The sequence below is a fragment of the Anthonomus grandis genome, chromosome 2 (assembly GCF_022605725.1).
Source record: "Anthonomus grandis grandis chromosome 2, icAntGran1.3, whole genome shotgun sequence".
Taxonomy (NCBI): Eukaryota; Metazoa; Arthropoda; class Insecta; order Coleoptera; family Curculionidae; genus Anthonomus; species Anthonomus grandis.
In genome coordinates, this window is record NC_065547.1 from 25,183,205 (window position 1) to 25,198,909 (window position 15,705).

At 32.1% G+C, this 15,705-nt stretch overlaps 1 protein-coding gene across 2 annotated transcripts in view; it reads left to right on the top strand.

The window, feature by feature from the left end:
* Positions 1–11,631, top strand: part of LOC126733634 (protein MTSS 2) — a 137,445-nt gene extending 125,814 nt beyond the window's left edge. For both annotated transcript variants that reach the window (XM_050437024.1, XM_050437023.1), the window contains 2 exons: positions 2,439–2,695; positions 8,662–11,631. In XM_050437024.1, the coding sequence (XP_050292981.1) occupies positions 2,439–2,695; positions 8,662–8,769 (365 nt within the window). In that variant the 3' untranslated portion in view covers positions 8,770–11,631. The remainder of the gene's footprint in view (positions 1–2,438; positions 2,696–8,661) is intronic.
* The last annotated feature ends 4,074 nt before the right edge of the window (positions 11,632–15,705 follow it).

Below are 15,705 nucleotides of genomic sequence, written 5' to 3' on the forward strand. Positions count from 1 at the left end.
TTAATGTCAATAATAATATTATGTAGCAAACAGATACATTTAACAATGTCATCAGCTACGACTGGAGTGTCTCTATGGCTTTTTCCAAAATTCTCCACAATCTGACATTAAAATATTTCTTATCTGCATCTAGGCTTTGTCTTCTATATGTTTTTAATAAATTTCGAGAAATTTAGAAGAGTTTGGTAAGGTGCAATCGTTGGGAATATTAAGTTAGCATTCTAACAAATATAAAAGATCTAAAAGTTTCACCATTTCTCTGTTTTCCGTAACCTCCAGCATCGATATTAATAAATTTATAATTGGCATCAACTAATGCTTGCAAAACAATTGAAAAAACTATTTATAGTTGTAGTATAGTATACCAGAATGTGCGAGGCAATTTAGTCTCATCTGTTTCCCATCGATAGAGCCGACACAATTAAGAAAGTTCCAAATGTTATAAAAATTATATGAATTTTTTTAAATGTTCTTGTTTAGGAATTTTCATGTGTAATGGTTGCATTATTTACCAGATAAATTTCACCGCCGAAACAATTTTTGTTACTGTAGGAACCTTCATACGGAAAGTAAACGCCAAACTTCTGAACGATTGAACAGTTGATAAATACCTGTAAAGTAAAATAGACTATTTAGTTTAGTTTAAATTAATATTTAATATTTTTAATAGTATACTGTACTTTTGTATAGTACCTACATCGACACGTTTTCCTTGCTTTAAAAATTCTAGCCAAATCCAATGGAAAGGTTTAAGAAAAATTTAGAACTCCTCTGGCGTCTATTCCTATAATTTTTCCAAAACAAATAGTGACGTCGAGTTATCATCACAAATGTCACATGATAAATGATGATGATGTAAGTAAACGTGCAGTAGAAGAAAATGAGGCATATTACCCGATATAAGGAAGCTATCGCCTTACTATAAGCGTCAGAATGAGGGTAGTGAAATTAAACCAAAAGTTCATCCTACCATTTGAAAATACTTCAAACTTTAATGACGATGCTATATCTAGCGGGCAGCGAAATACAGCAAGGCGGTTTTATAATAATGCAGAAAGCTTTTAAATTTATTTTGGTGAATATCAGCTAATCCTTTAACTTACCTACAGGATTTTAGTTAGGATAAAATTAACATACTCTCCATCGTTTTTGAATATAATCTGAGATATGCGAATGAATGTAATCATAAGTTTCCATTTTCATTCTCATATATTCCATAAATTTTGCAGGTTGGTCCCATAGTTGTTTATACAGATGATGAAATAAAGGCCCCAAACAAATACTTTCTTCTGTTTATAGGGTATGCATAGAATATGCGTTTTCTAGTTGCTATTTTAGCAATTAAATATTTAACCGAATATATTTCTTATTCTGAATCCCCCATTTTAATAAACGTATATTTAATTAATTAACTAAATCTTAACCTTTGAAAGGTTTCACAGCTACTTTTTGCGATTTGCCCTAAATCAATCACACACAGAGTTTGTTCAGTCAAGCACAGCTTCTTTTGCGATTTCAAGGTCATTGACCCTCATCTTGAAAGTGGTATCTGCATAGAGAGTCGCAAAACAGTTTGGCAGAACTGTTGTTATATTATCACAAAAAACCAAACTCACGAAAGTTTCTTTCCTCAGTGCATCTGACTATGTAGTCACAAAGGCCTCTCACAGCTCCTATAATTGACTTACCTTCCCGGAATCCAAATTGTTCACCAATAAAAATAGACATCCTTTCAAAGTATGTATAGAGTTGCTTTTCAAGCAAATACTCAAAACTGCTGTGTTTTGCCTTTAAGGTATCTATGGCCTGTCACATTATTCACATTCCAAAGGAAAGGAGCCATTGCGAACGTTTTGCTTATTCAGATATTCATTAACCGGCAAAGGTAGAAAAGATAAAAGCATTTCGGTCACAGATGAAACAAAAATTAAATTCCTCAGGGTCAATATTATTAACATTGGATTTTGGTGACAGTTTTATTCTACTAAAGTTTAGCTCCGCCTGGGAGATTACCTGCTTAAGCGTGCCACATTATCAGAATTTGAAATATAGTTTGAGTTAGCCCTTATTTTTCATTAGTTATTTTCTCTCTATATCATTTCCATGTGCTTTTCTTTCAGAATGCAAGCCAAAGGAGGTCGACTCCCTACAAGTTAGTAAATTCAAAAAAAAAAAATTATTTCTTTTAGATCTAGAGAACTTTTTCATATAATCTGAAATAAAAGTTTCCTGGATCTTGTTACCAATTTTTACAACTGTTAATTTCATTCTTTAATAATTCTTCAATAAAGCAAATTATAAATGTTTATGGACAACAATCCCCAAGATAAGAATAAATCTATCTAAGCAAATATAATATTGCGTCAATTAAATATATAAATTATGGAAAAAATTGCAATTCAAAAGTGAGATTTAGTTTAACAAAATATCCTTTCTAGGTCCTGGTAAGGTCGGTTCCAACTTCATTGCCTCCCTAAACGCAAAACTCGCCCCGAACCTCAGCCCGAGGGCATCCAGACGGAGCTCGGAAGAGCCCGCGGTTAAACCCCAACAGCCTCAAAGAGGTCCCGGCCAGAGTTTCCTAGACTCCTTAAACGCGAAATTGGCACAGCAGCATCTGGGTGGAAACGTCGTTCAACCTGTCGTCGGGTTAAAAGCGAATAAAATTCGACAGTTGATTAATAGCAAAGCACAGGTAAAAACAAACTTAAGTTTTTCTAAACGTCTTTTTATATTTTAAATTGAATTCTAGCCTTATTCACCCCGCAACGACATGTTTTAAAATTGGTGAGAATGTGTGTTTTGTTTTAGACCGGTTTTTGTTTTATAACACACTAATTGTGACATTTTGTTTGTGTGAGTGTGATTTAACATAATTTATAATTAAATTGTGACTTGCTGTCTTAGACAAAATCTTTAACATGCTTTTTTACAAGAGAAAATTACGTCCTTCGTTAATTTTGGGAACATAAACTAATAATGTGCGTTCATAAATAAACATATATTTAGAAATCTTTTGCAAATATACACACACAAATATGCGCCAAACAAGTATTGGTTCTTTACGATTTTTTAGCTCTAGAGAAAATATATAAAATAATATATATATGGTATACATAGTTATTTATTTATTTCAATATACGGCAGAGCCAGTTTACAAAAACAAAATAGATAATACAAAATACTAGATAATATAACAATATAAATATAATAGGCTAAAAACTTAACACTATCCAAGGAACGTAGGTTAAAGTCTAAGATTATTTATTTTTGATTGGAATGACCGTAAGCCGCTGGAAAAAGGATCCAAACTATTTTCGTTAAAGAAACGCAGTGGAGAAAAAAACCCATAGTTGGCCGAATGAAAGAGTAAACGAAACATAGGAGACTTGATCATTCTTTGGCAGGTGTTAAAAGGAATTGCTTCCAAGACGGTAGGACAGTGATATAAACCATTTAAGATCTTATAAAACGTTAAAGCATCAGAATAATGCCGTCTGACTTCAAGATTATTAGGGATATTACAGGGATATTAAATTGGACACTGATAGCATTATAGTCGATGTAATAATTGCGAAAAATATTAACTTCGGCTCTTTAAGCAAGGGATCTTAAGAATCTTCTTTGTACAGCCTCAAGGCGTTCAATATGAGAATCATAATAAGGGGACCAAATTACAGACGCATACTCAAGCAATGAATGTACCAAAGAGTAATAAAGTAATTTGAAACAGTAAGGTGAAAGATGTACACTAATTCTAGTGATAAAACCAAGACTACGCATACTCCTGTTAATAATATCCAAAATGTGCTGCAAAAAAGTTAGCTTGGTATCGAAAAGAACACCTAAATCTTTAACTGACTTGAGTTCGTTATTGTTGATTGTGTATTGATAATTAATACTTTTATTAGAACGACCAAACGAAATACATACACACTTCTTTACATTCAGTTCCAGACTATTGCTATTACACCACTCAGCAACACTATTTACATCCAATTCAAGTACCTCAGTATTAAGATATAACTCAATGGCTTTATACAGTTTAAAATCATCAGCAAAAGCAAGATGCTTTGAATGAACAATTACATCACTCAAATCTCTTATGAACAAGTTTAAAAAGACCGATCCAATATGCGAACCTTGAGGCACGCCTGAAGATACTTCAATACCATTAGAAATATAATTATTTATCCTGACCAACTGTGTGCGACCAGTCAAAAAACTGTGACAAAATTCGACCAAAGTCCTACCAAGGCCCATAGCCCCAAACTTCCGAACCAGATGTTCACGACCAACCCTATCAAAGGCCTTCGAGAAGTCTGTGTACACACTATCGACCTGTACAGACCTCTCAAACGCACCAATCAAATCATATTGGTAAATCAATAGGTTAGTCACGGTAGATCTACCCTGACAAAAACCATGCTGATGATCACTAAGCAATCGCCTACAGTGAATCGCATGAAAATCGCTCAGAAAACAACCTGTCAAACAGCTTAGGAACTACAGACTAAATACACACATCTCTATAGTTACAAATATCAATTCTATCGCCATTTTTATGAATTGGTGTTAAAAAGCTTACCTTCCAATAATCAGAAATTTTGCCTGATGTGAAGATTGAAAAGGTGATGCAGAGGCTTACTCAGAGTGCACACACAGTTTTTAAGAAAAACAGATGGGATACCATCAGGGCCAAAAGAATTTTTGTGCCTATATTTAAGGTGTAGCATAATATTTAGGGTGTAACATAAGTGATGGTTTTAATTTTAAGGGGTGATTCCTTGTACTTTTTTTAAGTAAAAAAAATCATATAAACATCTGTCCGGAGACGCTTCATTTTCGAGATACAGGATGCTACATTTTTTAAATTGCTTAATAAGGCAATTAAAAATTAAAATATAAATAAATAAAATATATTATCCAATGAAAAAATAAATTATCCAATTCGATAGAAATATCAAACGCAGAAAAAATGCGACCCTATTGAAATTATTATTTAAAATTTACACCAAAAGTAGCATCTTAATAATTAGTTTATTGGAAGTTTTTTTTTAGTTTTTAAATATTAAACATACTGGTACTTTTTCAGGTAATTTTGAAGCATTTAATTTTTTTATGGAGGCCAAAAACCATTGTGAGTGCTAAAATATGAATGAAATAATATGAAAACGAAGAACAAAATACGCAAAAAAATCAAGCCGCAAAAAGTGGCATTTTTATTGGGCAAAATGAAGCAACATTTTGGGCTAAATGTGAGAATTCCAAGAACCTTATAAAAATAATTAACAAACTGTAAAAATTCCAATAAATTCGGTAAACGCGTTTTTTAGAAATTAATAAAAAATCAAAAATCGATTTTAAAAACACTCATCATCTCCGGGAATACTGAACTTTTCTACTTAAAAAATTACAAGGATTCATTTCTTATAATTAAAAGTTGTCACTTTTGTTACACCTTGTATAAATGTGTTGATTTTCAGGTTTTTGGTTAGTTTATGTTATTAAACTACTAATTTTAATGAATTGATGAGTAAAAAATATAAAATACAACATAAACAGTGGCTCTGTTTATTAAATATATCATGTCATAATACATTTGGGTATAAATCGAAAATAACAATATAAAATAAGACAACGTTGTAACATACTGTATCTAACTAATCAATGTCCATAAGTAATATTGGTCCAGATTTTCCCATTCTGTAGTTAATAACCAAGAAAGTCTTCAAGATTAGCTGGATCTATGTTTTCCGATTTCATCCTTCCAGCCTGAAGTCTGCCAGCCTAATTATTCTAGCTACCTGGGGACGTAGATTATCATGCATTAGGAGAAAAATTGTTACCAATAAATGGGACATAAGGGATATATCAAGCAGTATCAGTTCCGCGGCCAAAAACCCTGCATAAGCCTCCTAATAATCAATCAATCAATCAATCAATCAAACTTCTTTATTTGCCCAATATATACATATACAAATTATACACAATCAATTTTACAACTATATACTATATAACCCGAGGACAAAAAGGACTACAGCGCAACCATAGTGGCCGATAACACAAAATACACAAATCATGTGAATTTGTGTGCGGTAACCCTGTATCACCTAAACTATACATAAATAAGTCAATAAAATTTTCAATGAAACAGCAAATGGCAGAAAAAAAGGGCGAAAGGCGTGCGCGAGACAAAACAAAAAATAGTGAATACACTATAAATATAAATAGAATAGTTTAACTCAATCACTTTTTGTTTTTATTATGTGGTTTTCTTGTCAAAAGGAAAGGACTGGAGATATAGAATCTGGTGTTCCATTCAATTTTGAGGCCCTTCTCCTTCTGACGCCCATACTTCTGAATTCTATTGTTTGAAGAGGCAAGTTTGAGACAATTAAATGCTTATCTAGAAATAAAAGCGAAATCAAAAAAATATATGAAAAAAAAATATATGAAAGATTATTACAGGAATTAAAACTTCTTGCACAAATAAACAATCTTGGAACTAATTCAAAACTCAAACCAACAGGCAATAAACAATATATATGAAAAGGGAAAAAACAAAAATCAAAATATAATTGTGAAAATTATGCCGACAAGGACAAAGTACACGACAAGCAATGCGGAAAAAATCTTAAGAAACTTAAAAACACAGGTGCAGTCATGAAGTTGCACTAATTTTGATACATGTTACTTTCAAACCTAAACTAAGTTCTAAAATAATTATTATTGTTGGCTTGTAATTGCAATTAGTATATTTAATTATATAAACAATTCTAGAAGAAGATATGAATTAATGCTGATCGGGTCACATGTCTTTGGATTTCCCGCCTTCACAAGTTTTAAATATTAATTTTCATTACCAAAGTAATATGCATAGTATTGTATTTATAAGTAATTAATTGCATCAAATTATGATACAAACGGCGAAAAATGTCGTCAAAATAATGTAACTTCAAGTACCTTTATTTAACGACATTATTTCATGAATTTTTGGACCACTGACGAGTACACCGGAGCTATTCCCATTTGGTGACGTCAATATAACGAGCTCTTGCTAGCTATTTCCCCGTTTTTATTATTTTGCATTGGATTTTAGTTTAGGAAGACTAATTTTGAATAAAACGACAATTGCCTTATTTTGAGAACCCTGATGTTTAAAAAAAATACATTCAGTGTTCCAAAATTTGAAGATCAAGCTTAAAGGTCATTTAGAATCAACATAAGTCATTAGACTATTCTAACCCTATTTTTTTTCATATTGTTCAAGACAGTTTTGATTAACAATAAGTAAACGAAATAATGAATAAAAATTGTTTTAATAGACCTGTCTAATGGGTTGAAAGTCAAAAAGTTCCTTAAAAAAAGACCTTAAAAGTTTATAACTGTATTTGCACTCTATATATTAATCTTTTACAAAATTGTCAAAATAAATAATTTAAAATGCTTCCTATGTCTACTATTTAAACAATTCTATTACGTCTCTTTTTTTAGATATTGGGTCACCCTATTTGAGAAAATTAATAAAAATAATGCTAAGAATGATAATATATAATCGACAATGAAATAGATGATGGGGAAAATGTTTGTTAACCATACAGTCAAAGTCATTCTCCTCTTGTTTATTATTGTTTAAATAAAAATTTTACCAGTTTTCAGAAATAGATATGGCCATTCTTAGAGATTACTAACATACGATTCTTTAGTAAACATTTAGGTATACAAAACAATTAAAATTTATTACTATGGACTTTAACAGTACTAAAAACTGTTTGAGACCAAAAATAAAAATAATAGGTTTATAGTTCTTAATTTGAAACTAGCTTTATCACAATAGCATTAAAATTAGGGTGTTACAAAAGTCCGGGCCGCTACTTATACGTGAGTTTATGAGAATAATTAAAGGTTTTTTTAACTAAGAAGTCTGGGAAACCGTAAGAATGTAAAAGGACATAAGAAAGCTAATAAACTTGTAAGAGGATGTTCTAGTTCATTTATTCTATACGTAAAGAAATACGAATCTGGGTTAAGCAACAACATCAAATTCACTGGACATAAACGCGTCAGTCAAAAAGGGATAATAACTTAAAAAGGTATGAGATCACCAGAAACCTTCTAACTTCCAGAGAACAACAGAGAACAAATAGGTCTTCGAAGGGGACAGGTATTATTTAATGCTTTTCACCTTCAGAGAATTTGTGCGTACAACCTGTGAGACCTGACCTGTCGTATTTGCAAAAAGAAACCAGAAACTGTCCCACACATAACCTGCACTTAGGACATGCTAGAATACTTCGAATAGCTGAATACCATAGCAGCAAAAAACCTGTACAGTCTAGTGCAGGGCAGTGAAAGCTGGCTAGAATATATTGATAATGGAGTGAGAACAATAAGTCGGTTACAGGCTGGTTTGTTTCTTAAATCTTTGCACTGTCAAAGTCACCAAAAAGTTGTAAATGCTAGGTTTAACGTAAAATTTTTCACTATGTTTGCATCAGTTATTAAAATATCTCTAATCTTTTAAAAAATACTAAAAAAATTTATATTTTAAGCCATATATTTTATAATTGTAATTAGTTATATAATTAACATCTTATACATCTTGGAGCGGCTCTTTTTTTGATTAAATAACTAATTAATCAATTTTTATAATTTTAGCCGGACCCGAAAGTCTGCCACGAGTCACTGATGGACCAGATCAAACGAGGGGCGACTCTAAAACGAGCGAAAATTATTAACGATCGCTCCGCCCCCAAGATTCACTAATATTTTTTTGTATGTTGTTAATTGTTATGTATTTATTTCTAAGGTAAAAAAAAAGTGGTAGTTTATAGCGATTTGTGAACTGTATTAAAGGGATTTTTATATACGTAACGTTAGACTGCAAAAAAGACGCATACAAGGTTGCTAGAATTGATAACACTTTAGCATCCTTGGTCGCTCGGTATTAAACATTTAATTCCACAGTCAATACGAATAATTCGACCCAAAATAACGTCAAGAATTTCTTCCCCTTATTATTTCCATTAATCCCTTATCTAATCCAAAGCGTTATCAATATAGTTGCGCGTAGTAAATATTATCGATGTCTTCTATATACAAAGAAATATCTAATTATTAACGTCCATTTTTTTGATACGTACTCTGGCGACTGAATTATTTTTGTATTTCGCGTATATAGGACAGCCTCACATTTTTATAGTATTATAATTATACAGGACTGATATATTGTGTACTGTTGAGATGATTCTAGTTGAAATAAGTATAGTCGCTCTTCTTCGTTTTGGCCGGAGTTGATAAATAACGTTTTAAAAATTGACGATGAAGTGACTTGTGCTTTTAGATTCACCAAATCAAGTGACGTTGCTTTCATAGAAAGCGACATAAATATCATTTTGATCATACTTAGAGCACATCGCCTTATAGAATTAAGAAAACTGTAATTTTTTCTTCTTCATATTTTGTCAGAACTTTGAGATCAATAAATACAGTGTTGTGCAAAAAGATTAAAAATTTAAATTTTTAATTTTCTGATTTATGAGTAGATAGGATTTTGTATATAATTCAAAATAATATTGTTTGTTTGGTTATATTTACGTTTTATAATTGAATCGGTGAGTTCGAAAACCATACATGTCCAAAATCCGCGTTTCGAGAAAATCAATAAAAACCTTTTAAAGCTAAAACTACTTAGCATAGACTATCGGCATGCATAGAAAAGTTGTAGATCTCATGGTTGGCAATGTGTTTTTAAGGGTAGTTTTTCAGAAAAAAAAAAGAACTACCAATGACAGATCAAAAGGGGGGGACGGACTTGTACGGTTTTTGAACTCAATTCTGTATATAAAAAGATATAGGTAAACATTTATTGATTTTTTATATATTTATTCAATACAGAGGAAAAATACAACTTGAAAACTAATATCTCAATCATTTTAATCATCATTTTCAGCGTTTGTAGTTTTCCATGAAGTGATGTGGTAATAAAATTCCAATGCTTCACCTTGGGTATAAGTCATTACCTTCTTGATGTCCAGAATTTTTTTTCATTAATCGGAACGAGCTCTTTATATGCCTTATTATTGGGCAGAGGTGGGCTGTTCTTATGTTCTTTGAGCAATTTAAAAGTTTGGGAGTGTAAACCATCTATATATTCCCGCGTTTTAACATATCCTGGTAATATAACCATATAACATATTTGAACTTTCATACAGGAACTGCCTATAGTTTGACACAGCAAACGTTTCCTTCTTAGCACCGGTACCTTGAGTACTACATGTTTTTTTATAGTAATCAGGCCACCAGTTTTTAAAATTAGTAATATCAGTGTATCGGATCTGCTTCACAGTAAATGGCTGCTTGTTCCCGGAAGTCAATATTAAGTCCTCATATTCTTCTGGAGTGTAAATTCGATAATGTTTTTTAAAATGCCGTTTTGCACAGCCAAAATCCCAGTCACACGGCAAAAACGGATGGCCTCTTACTGGAAAATAATGATAAATTTTGTTAAATCTCTTGGTTGCTTGTAATGCTAAGAGGAAACGACCATTGTTTGGTTTCGGTTCTGCCCTGCACATCCATCGGAAAATAAATGCAGTTCAGTGATTTCAGGGGGTATATGTAATCATTAAGAAATGTACACACTTCATTAGGTCGTTTTTGACCTTGACCTTGATAGTAAGTATAAAAATGGCCAGTATTATCCTTAAGGTTTTGTTGTATTTGGAATGCGAATACCCAGAGCTGCCTAAAATAAAATATTTCCTGGACCGGAATATGCGGGAGTGGCATGTTTTGCATATAATCAAAAGCTAGTCCCATCACTTCTGGTCGTTCAGTACAAAGAGTTTGCACTTCTTTAATTTTGTTATAAAACTTTTTCGCCCGCCTTTTATGAACTATTAGTTCAGCTGCAACCACTCTCTTTGCGTTATCGTTAAGGTTAACATCTTTAAGCCTCGTTCCATGTCTTTCGCATTCCGAACATACATCAACCTGGGGTCTTCCGAACTTCAAATTGAAGTTTTCGTTGAAATACTTTAAATAGAATTCGTATTTAACTAAGTTTTCCAACTCTGGATATTTTTCGACAAAAAGGCTATGCATTTTCTTTACAGTTAAAGATGCATCTAAATAACGGACGGTTTTGGAGGAATAATGTGAAACTTTGACCGGAAACGCCTGAATGTGCTCTTTAATTTTTTGAGTCCATTCATCGCATAATGTACGAGGTCTATTATGATGCCTACCTCTAATATCGTTTGGTGATTTACTTGCCAACAGTAGGGTGTTCAGGCGCTGAACTTGCCAGTGCGATATGGCATGAAGACTTATAAATGCCTGTTTGCATACGGAAATTCTATTTGAGCCTTTTAAGACAAAGTACGAAAGGTTTGATTTTCTTTCTTGTTTGTTTTCCGCACTTCTCACGCGATTTCTTTCGATTTGTTTAGCTTTCATTAGTCCTTGTTCATTTTTTGTGGTACGGCTGAGTAGATTAGTTAACACACTTTTTCTTTCTTCCTCAGTAAACTGTTCCATGTATTTCTTTGTACAACTAAAAAATAAAACAGCTATTTTGATTTAAACCCAACTTGTTGCTAAAATTTACTAGCCTGACTTATCCCTGACTAGCAGTACTTCGGGTGTAAGCGCATTATAAGTACATTGAGTGTACTTATTATGCGCTAAAAAAACTAACCATACTAACCCAAATTCCTATACAAAAATATTTATTTGTTCAAAAAAAATAATAATAAAAAAATAAAAATAAATAAATTAAGATAAAAAAAAATTAAGTCCACTAGGTTATCAAACGATATACGTATAATGCGTTCTTCCGAATTGCTGCTAGTCAAAGTGTTAAACTTATTAACTTACCTACACGCAGGGCCTACAGTCTTTGCATTGACATGTTTACCCGTCTTAGAAACATATGCCTGACGTTGTAAACGTGCTGTTTTTATTGCATTATATTTCCATCTATCAACATTCCTTTTCCTTCTTCTGCTGGCACTACTAGTTTTACTAACTTCTTCATTATCACTGGATGACATAATTTTACTTTAAATTGTTAATAAAACGCTGCTACTAAGCTTTTTTTACACACGAAGTGAACGCTGTGCGTGCAAATAAGCAACTGGCCACTATTTTGTTGTTGAGATGAAAAACTGTACGACATGGACATGCACGGTTTTTCTCCTCAATAGCAGCCGTGCTATTACAGCCGTTAACGACTAAGTATCTAGTACGGTTTTTAAGCTCAATCGATGAAAAGACAAATTTTAAACAAAATGGCTATCTTACTTACAAATGTCAAATTTTGGACTTGTACGGTTTTCGAACTCACCGATTCAATTATGGTTTTAACCAGATTTTTTACACATATTTATTATGCAGAAATAGAGCAACAATTATATTATGTTTGATTTTATAAAAAGTTATTAATAACATACCACATAATTTTAGCATCGATTCAATTAACTTTGTAATATAGTAAGTAGGATCGCCTTAGAGTTTTTAATTTAATTCTTGAGATCTTTTAATTTAACTTATTTAATTTGCTTTTATAAAAACAATTAAAATGCTTCAAATACAAACTTTAGTCAACATTTTTTATTGAGATTATAGGGGAGACGGTACTCGGTAGGGTAATGTCGTATTGTTTGTCCTTGCTCTAAATTCCTTATCCTAAAATTCAAAAAGATAAACGGTATACATTTTGTATAGCACTCCGGCTTACCACACTCCATCTAAATCCTTTTTAGATCGAGGCCCTGCCACCCTTACCAACTTCATTTCCATCAAAAAACCCCTCCCAAAACCATACTGCAAATTGGAAACCTGAAGTTCATCTAACTAGCATCTAGTATGGATAAGTAAAAGTACAGAATTATCGGAATCCGAAGTACCGGTCAAAACATCCAAATTGGGTGATTAACCCGCGATATCATATTCAATATTTTTTCCGTCTCTTGAAGATGATATCGTGGGTTAATCACCCAATTTTGAAGTTTCGACCGGAACCTCGGATTTATGCATGTTAAGTATGTATACAGGGTGTTATAAAATTCAGTGCAAATATTTTAAGAGCGTATTATTGGAGTTAAAATAAGACTTTTTTTTCCTATAAACATGTGTTCTAAAATGCACCCTCTCAGGGCTACAGCCTGCGCAAATTGCTTGACGAAAATTGATTATTTGGAACTGACTACAGTTATACATCAAATCTTTTGGAAATTTACAAGTCCTAATTATTTCGGGTTCTCTTGACATTTTCCGTCCCAAAAAAGGTGTAAACCCAATTTTAGGAAAGGATTCAGGAAAGCTTACCCTTTTGACGGCTCATATCTTATATTTCCAATAACAAATTTGAAAATGTAGAACACGATCTAATTAGTCATGAAAAAATTGAAACTTATCGTTTTTTGCAATTTTGGATAAAATTAAAACAGTAACGCAGCCCACTTCGTTTTTTCTAATTTAAGAGAATTATCGGGATTAATAATGCTCCCATTTTGCTTATCAGCGATTTTCTCGAAAACGCTTAATTATATCAGAAAAATGTAAGAGACGAAAATGTTATATTTTTGCTTGGCTAACTAAATGGTGTTTTTAGAATTTTTAAATTTCTTATAGGAAACATAAGTTAAGTTAACATTTACTCGGATTATTAAGAAAAAAATTTAAAATATATTTTGTTTGAGGAAAGTACAATCCAGAGATCGTATAGCTCAGATCGAGATTGGATTTTTTTAAGGAGTTTACTGCTACACTAATACGCTTTATTAACCCAGATATTGCCCCTGTAATTTTTAAAGTCATACCTGCCATTTTGCCAACAATTTTTTTCCATAGAATTTTTTTTTGTTTTTAGAGTTTAAAAATTATATCATTTACCATGAAAAAAATATTAGAAAATTACTAAAAATGTCCTGCTATAAGTTACTTAAAAGAAATTGAGAGTCCTTTTAAAAGTGTTTTTTTTTTCTTTAATCTGGTAACTTTTTTTTAACTGAAATCAAACTACTTTAAATTATTTATTTAATAACTAAATATATTTTATTCTGAAACTTTAAAAAATTTTAATTAAAAGAAAATTAAAAATGAAGCTTTCTGAAAATAGAAAATATATATTTCTAGAGATAGCCTTTTGTGTGATCCACTTGACCATATTTGGAGCCATAATTTGCTTCTTTTGGCTAGTGAGTCTAATACTCTTTCTAATATTCCCACTGCGATATAGCATCTAAAACGAAGATAATTTTACTATCATTCAATTCGTGAAGATGCCACGAGTTTTGCAGAGGCTTAGTACAAAATCACTGAAAAGGGAAAAATACCAGTTTGTACCTTTAATCATTATATATGTTTAATAATGTATATATTTATTTATTTCTGTAAACTGTTTACACTTGATAACGGTTGGAGATACTTACCAACCGAAACGTCGTGTTACATTAAATAAATAAGACAATGCAAGTCCGACAAGATGTTTTCACTGTACCATTGTCTACCACCTTCAAAAACAATATGTTATTTGTGGTTGAAGAGCTGCCCATTATTTACTTATACAATTGAACCCTATGCTGGAACAACGTTATAACCGCCAAATATTGTTTTGTTGGGAAATCGAAAAAAACGAAAAATAACCGATTGCTTAATCAAATGAACTGATTGATTTACGAGAATATTTTCCTTATTTCAATAAAACAACGTTGTATATCCACGTCGGTTACAACATTGTTTTAGGGAAAAAAGGCTGTTACAACGTTGTTTTAGGATTAAAAATAAAGTTAAAGTGAAAAAATAATTTTTATTTTTCATGTCAATCAAAAATAAAACGAGACTACATATTTTCAGGCACCGCTTTTAATATTATGATAGAAATTGATATATTTTAATGGAATATAATCACACATATGTAATAAGTTGGCAAGTTTCTCTTTTTTGATTGGAAGAGGTTCATTATAGGCCTCCCGTAGGTCATTCAGAGATACTTCAACCATCGTTTTCTTGGGTGATTTTAGCGAATACGACATCCATGGTTGAATTGTGTTATGGGATTTTTTTATCCGGATACTGTTCGGGTCATCCGATGTTATTTGAATCCACACTCCCTGTGTTATTTTGCATTTAGGATCCTTCCAAATTGAATTTTCTGCATCAGTAAAATCTTTAAAAAATGTCTGATGCATGTAAATAATTGTGAAGGGATTGTTTACTTTTGATTTGGCGATGACATCTGCCCACTGGAATGGAACCCTTTCAATCTGAGCAAAGTCTCTATCACAGGGTAAAAGCTATGTCCACTAATCAAAAACTTTTGCTCCACCTGGGTAAAATATGTTTCTTTCAGTAATAGTCGAAGCAATGTTATCATCTTCCAATTGTTATTTTGTCCTACGCATCGGTCCGACCAAACCACAAGTTTTCTTTCCTGTCCTCGACCAAGACGATTGAAATTTTGGGTGACATAAAATAGTAAAGCCGATGCAATCTGAGTGCATCGAGCTTCCTCGATGTGCCATTACTTCATGCCATAACATCATTGTAGCTATACTATTTTCCATGTTATGAACACAATAGTTATAGGTAGAAAATTGCCTCTGATAGAAAATGGACGAATGAGTTAGGTTTGGGCAAAAAAGTACTTGCTGAAAATCTGTGCATAAAACCACATAACAAAGTTTCATGAACAGC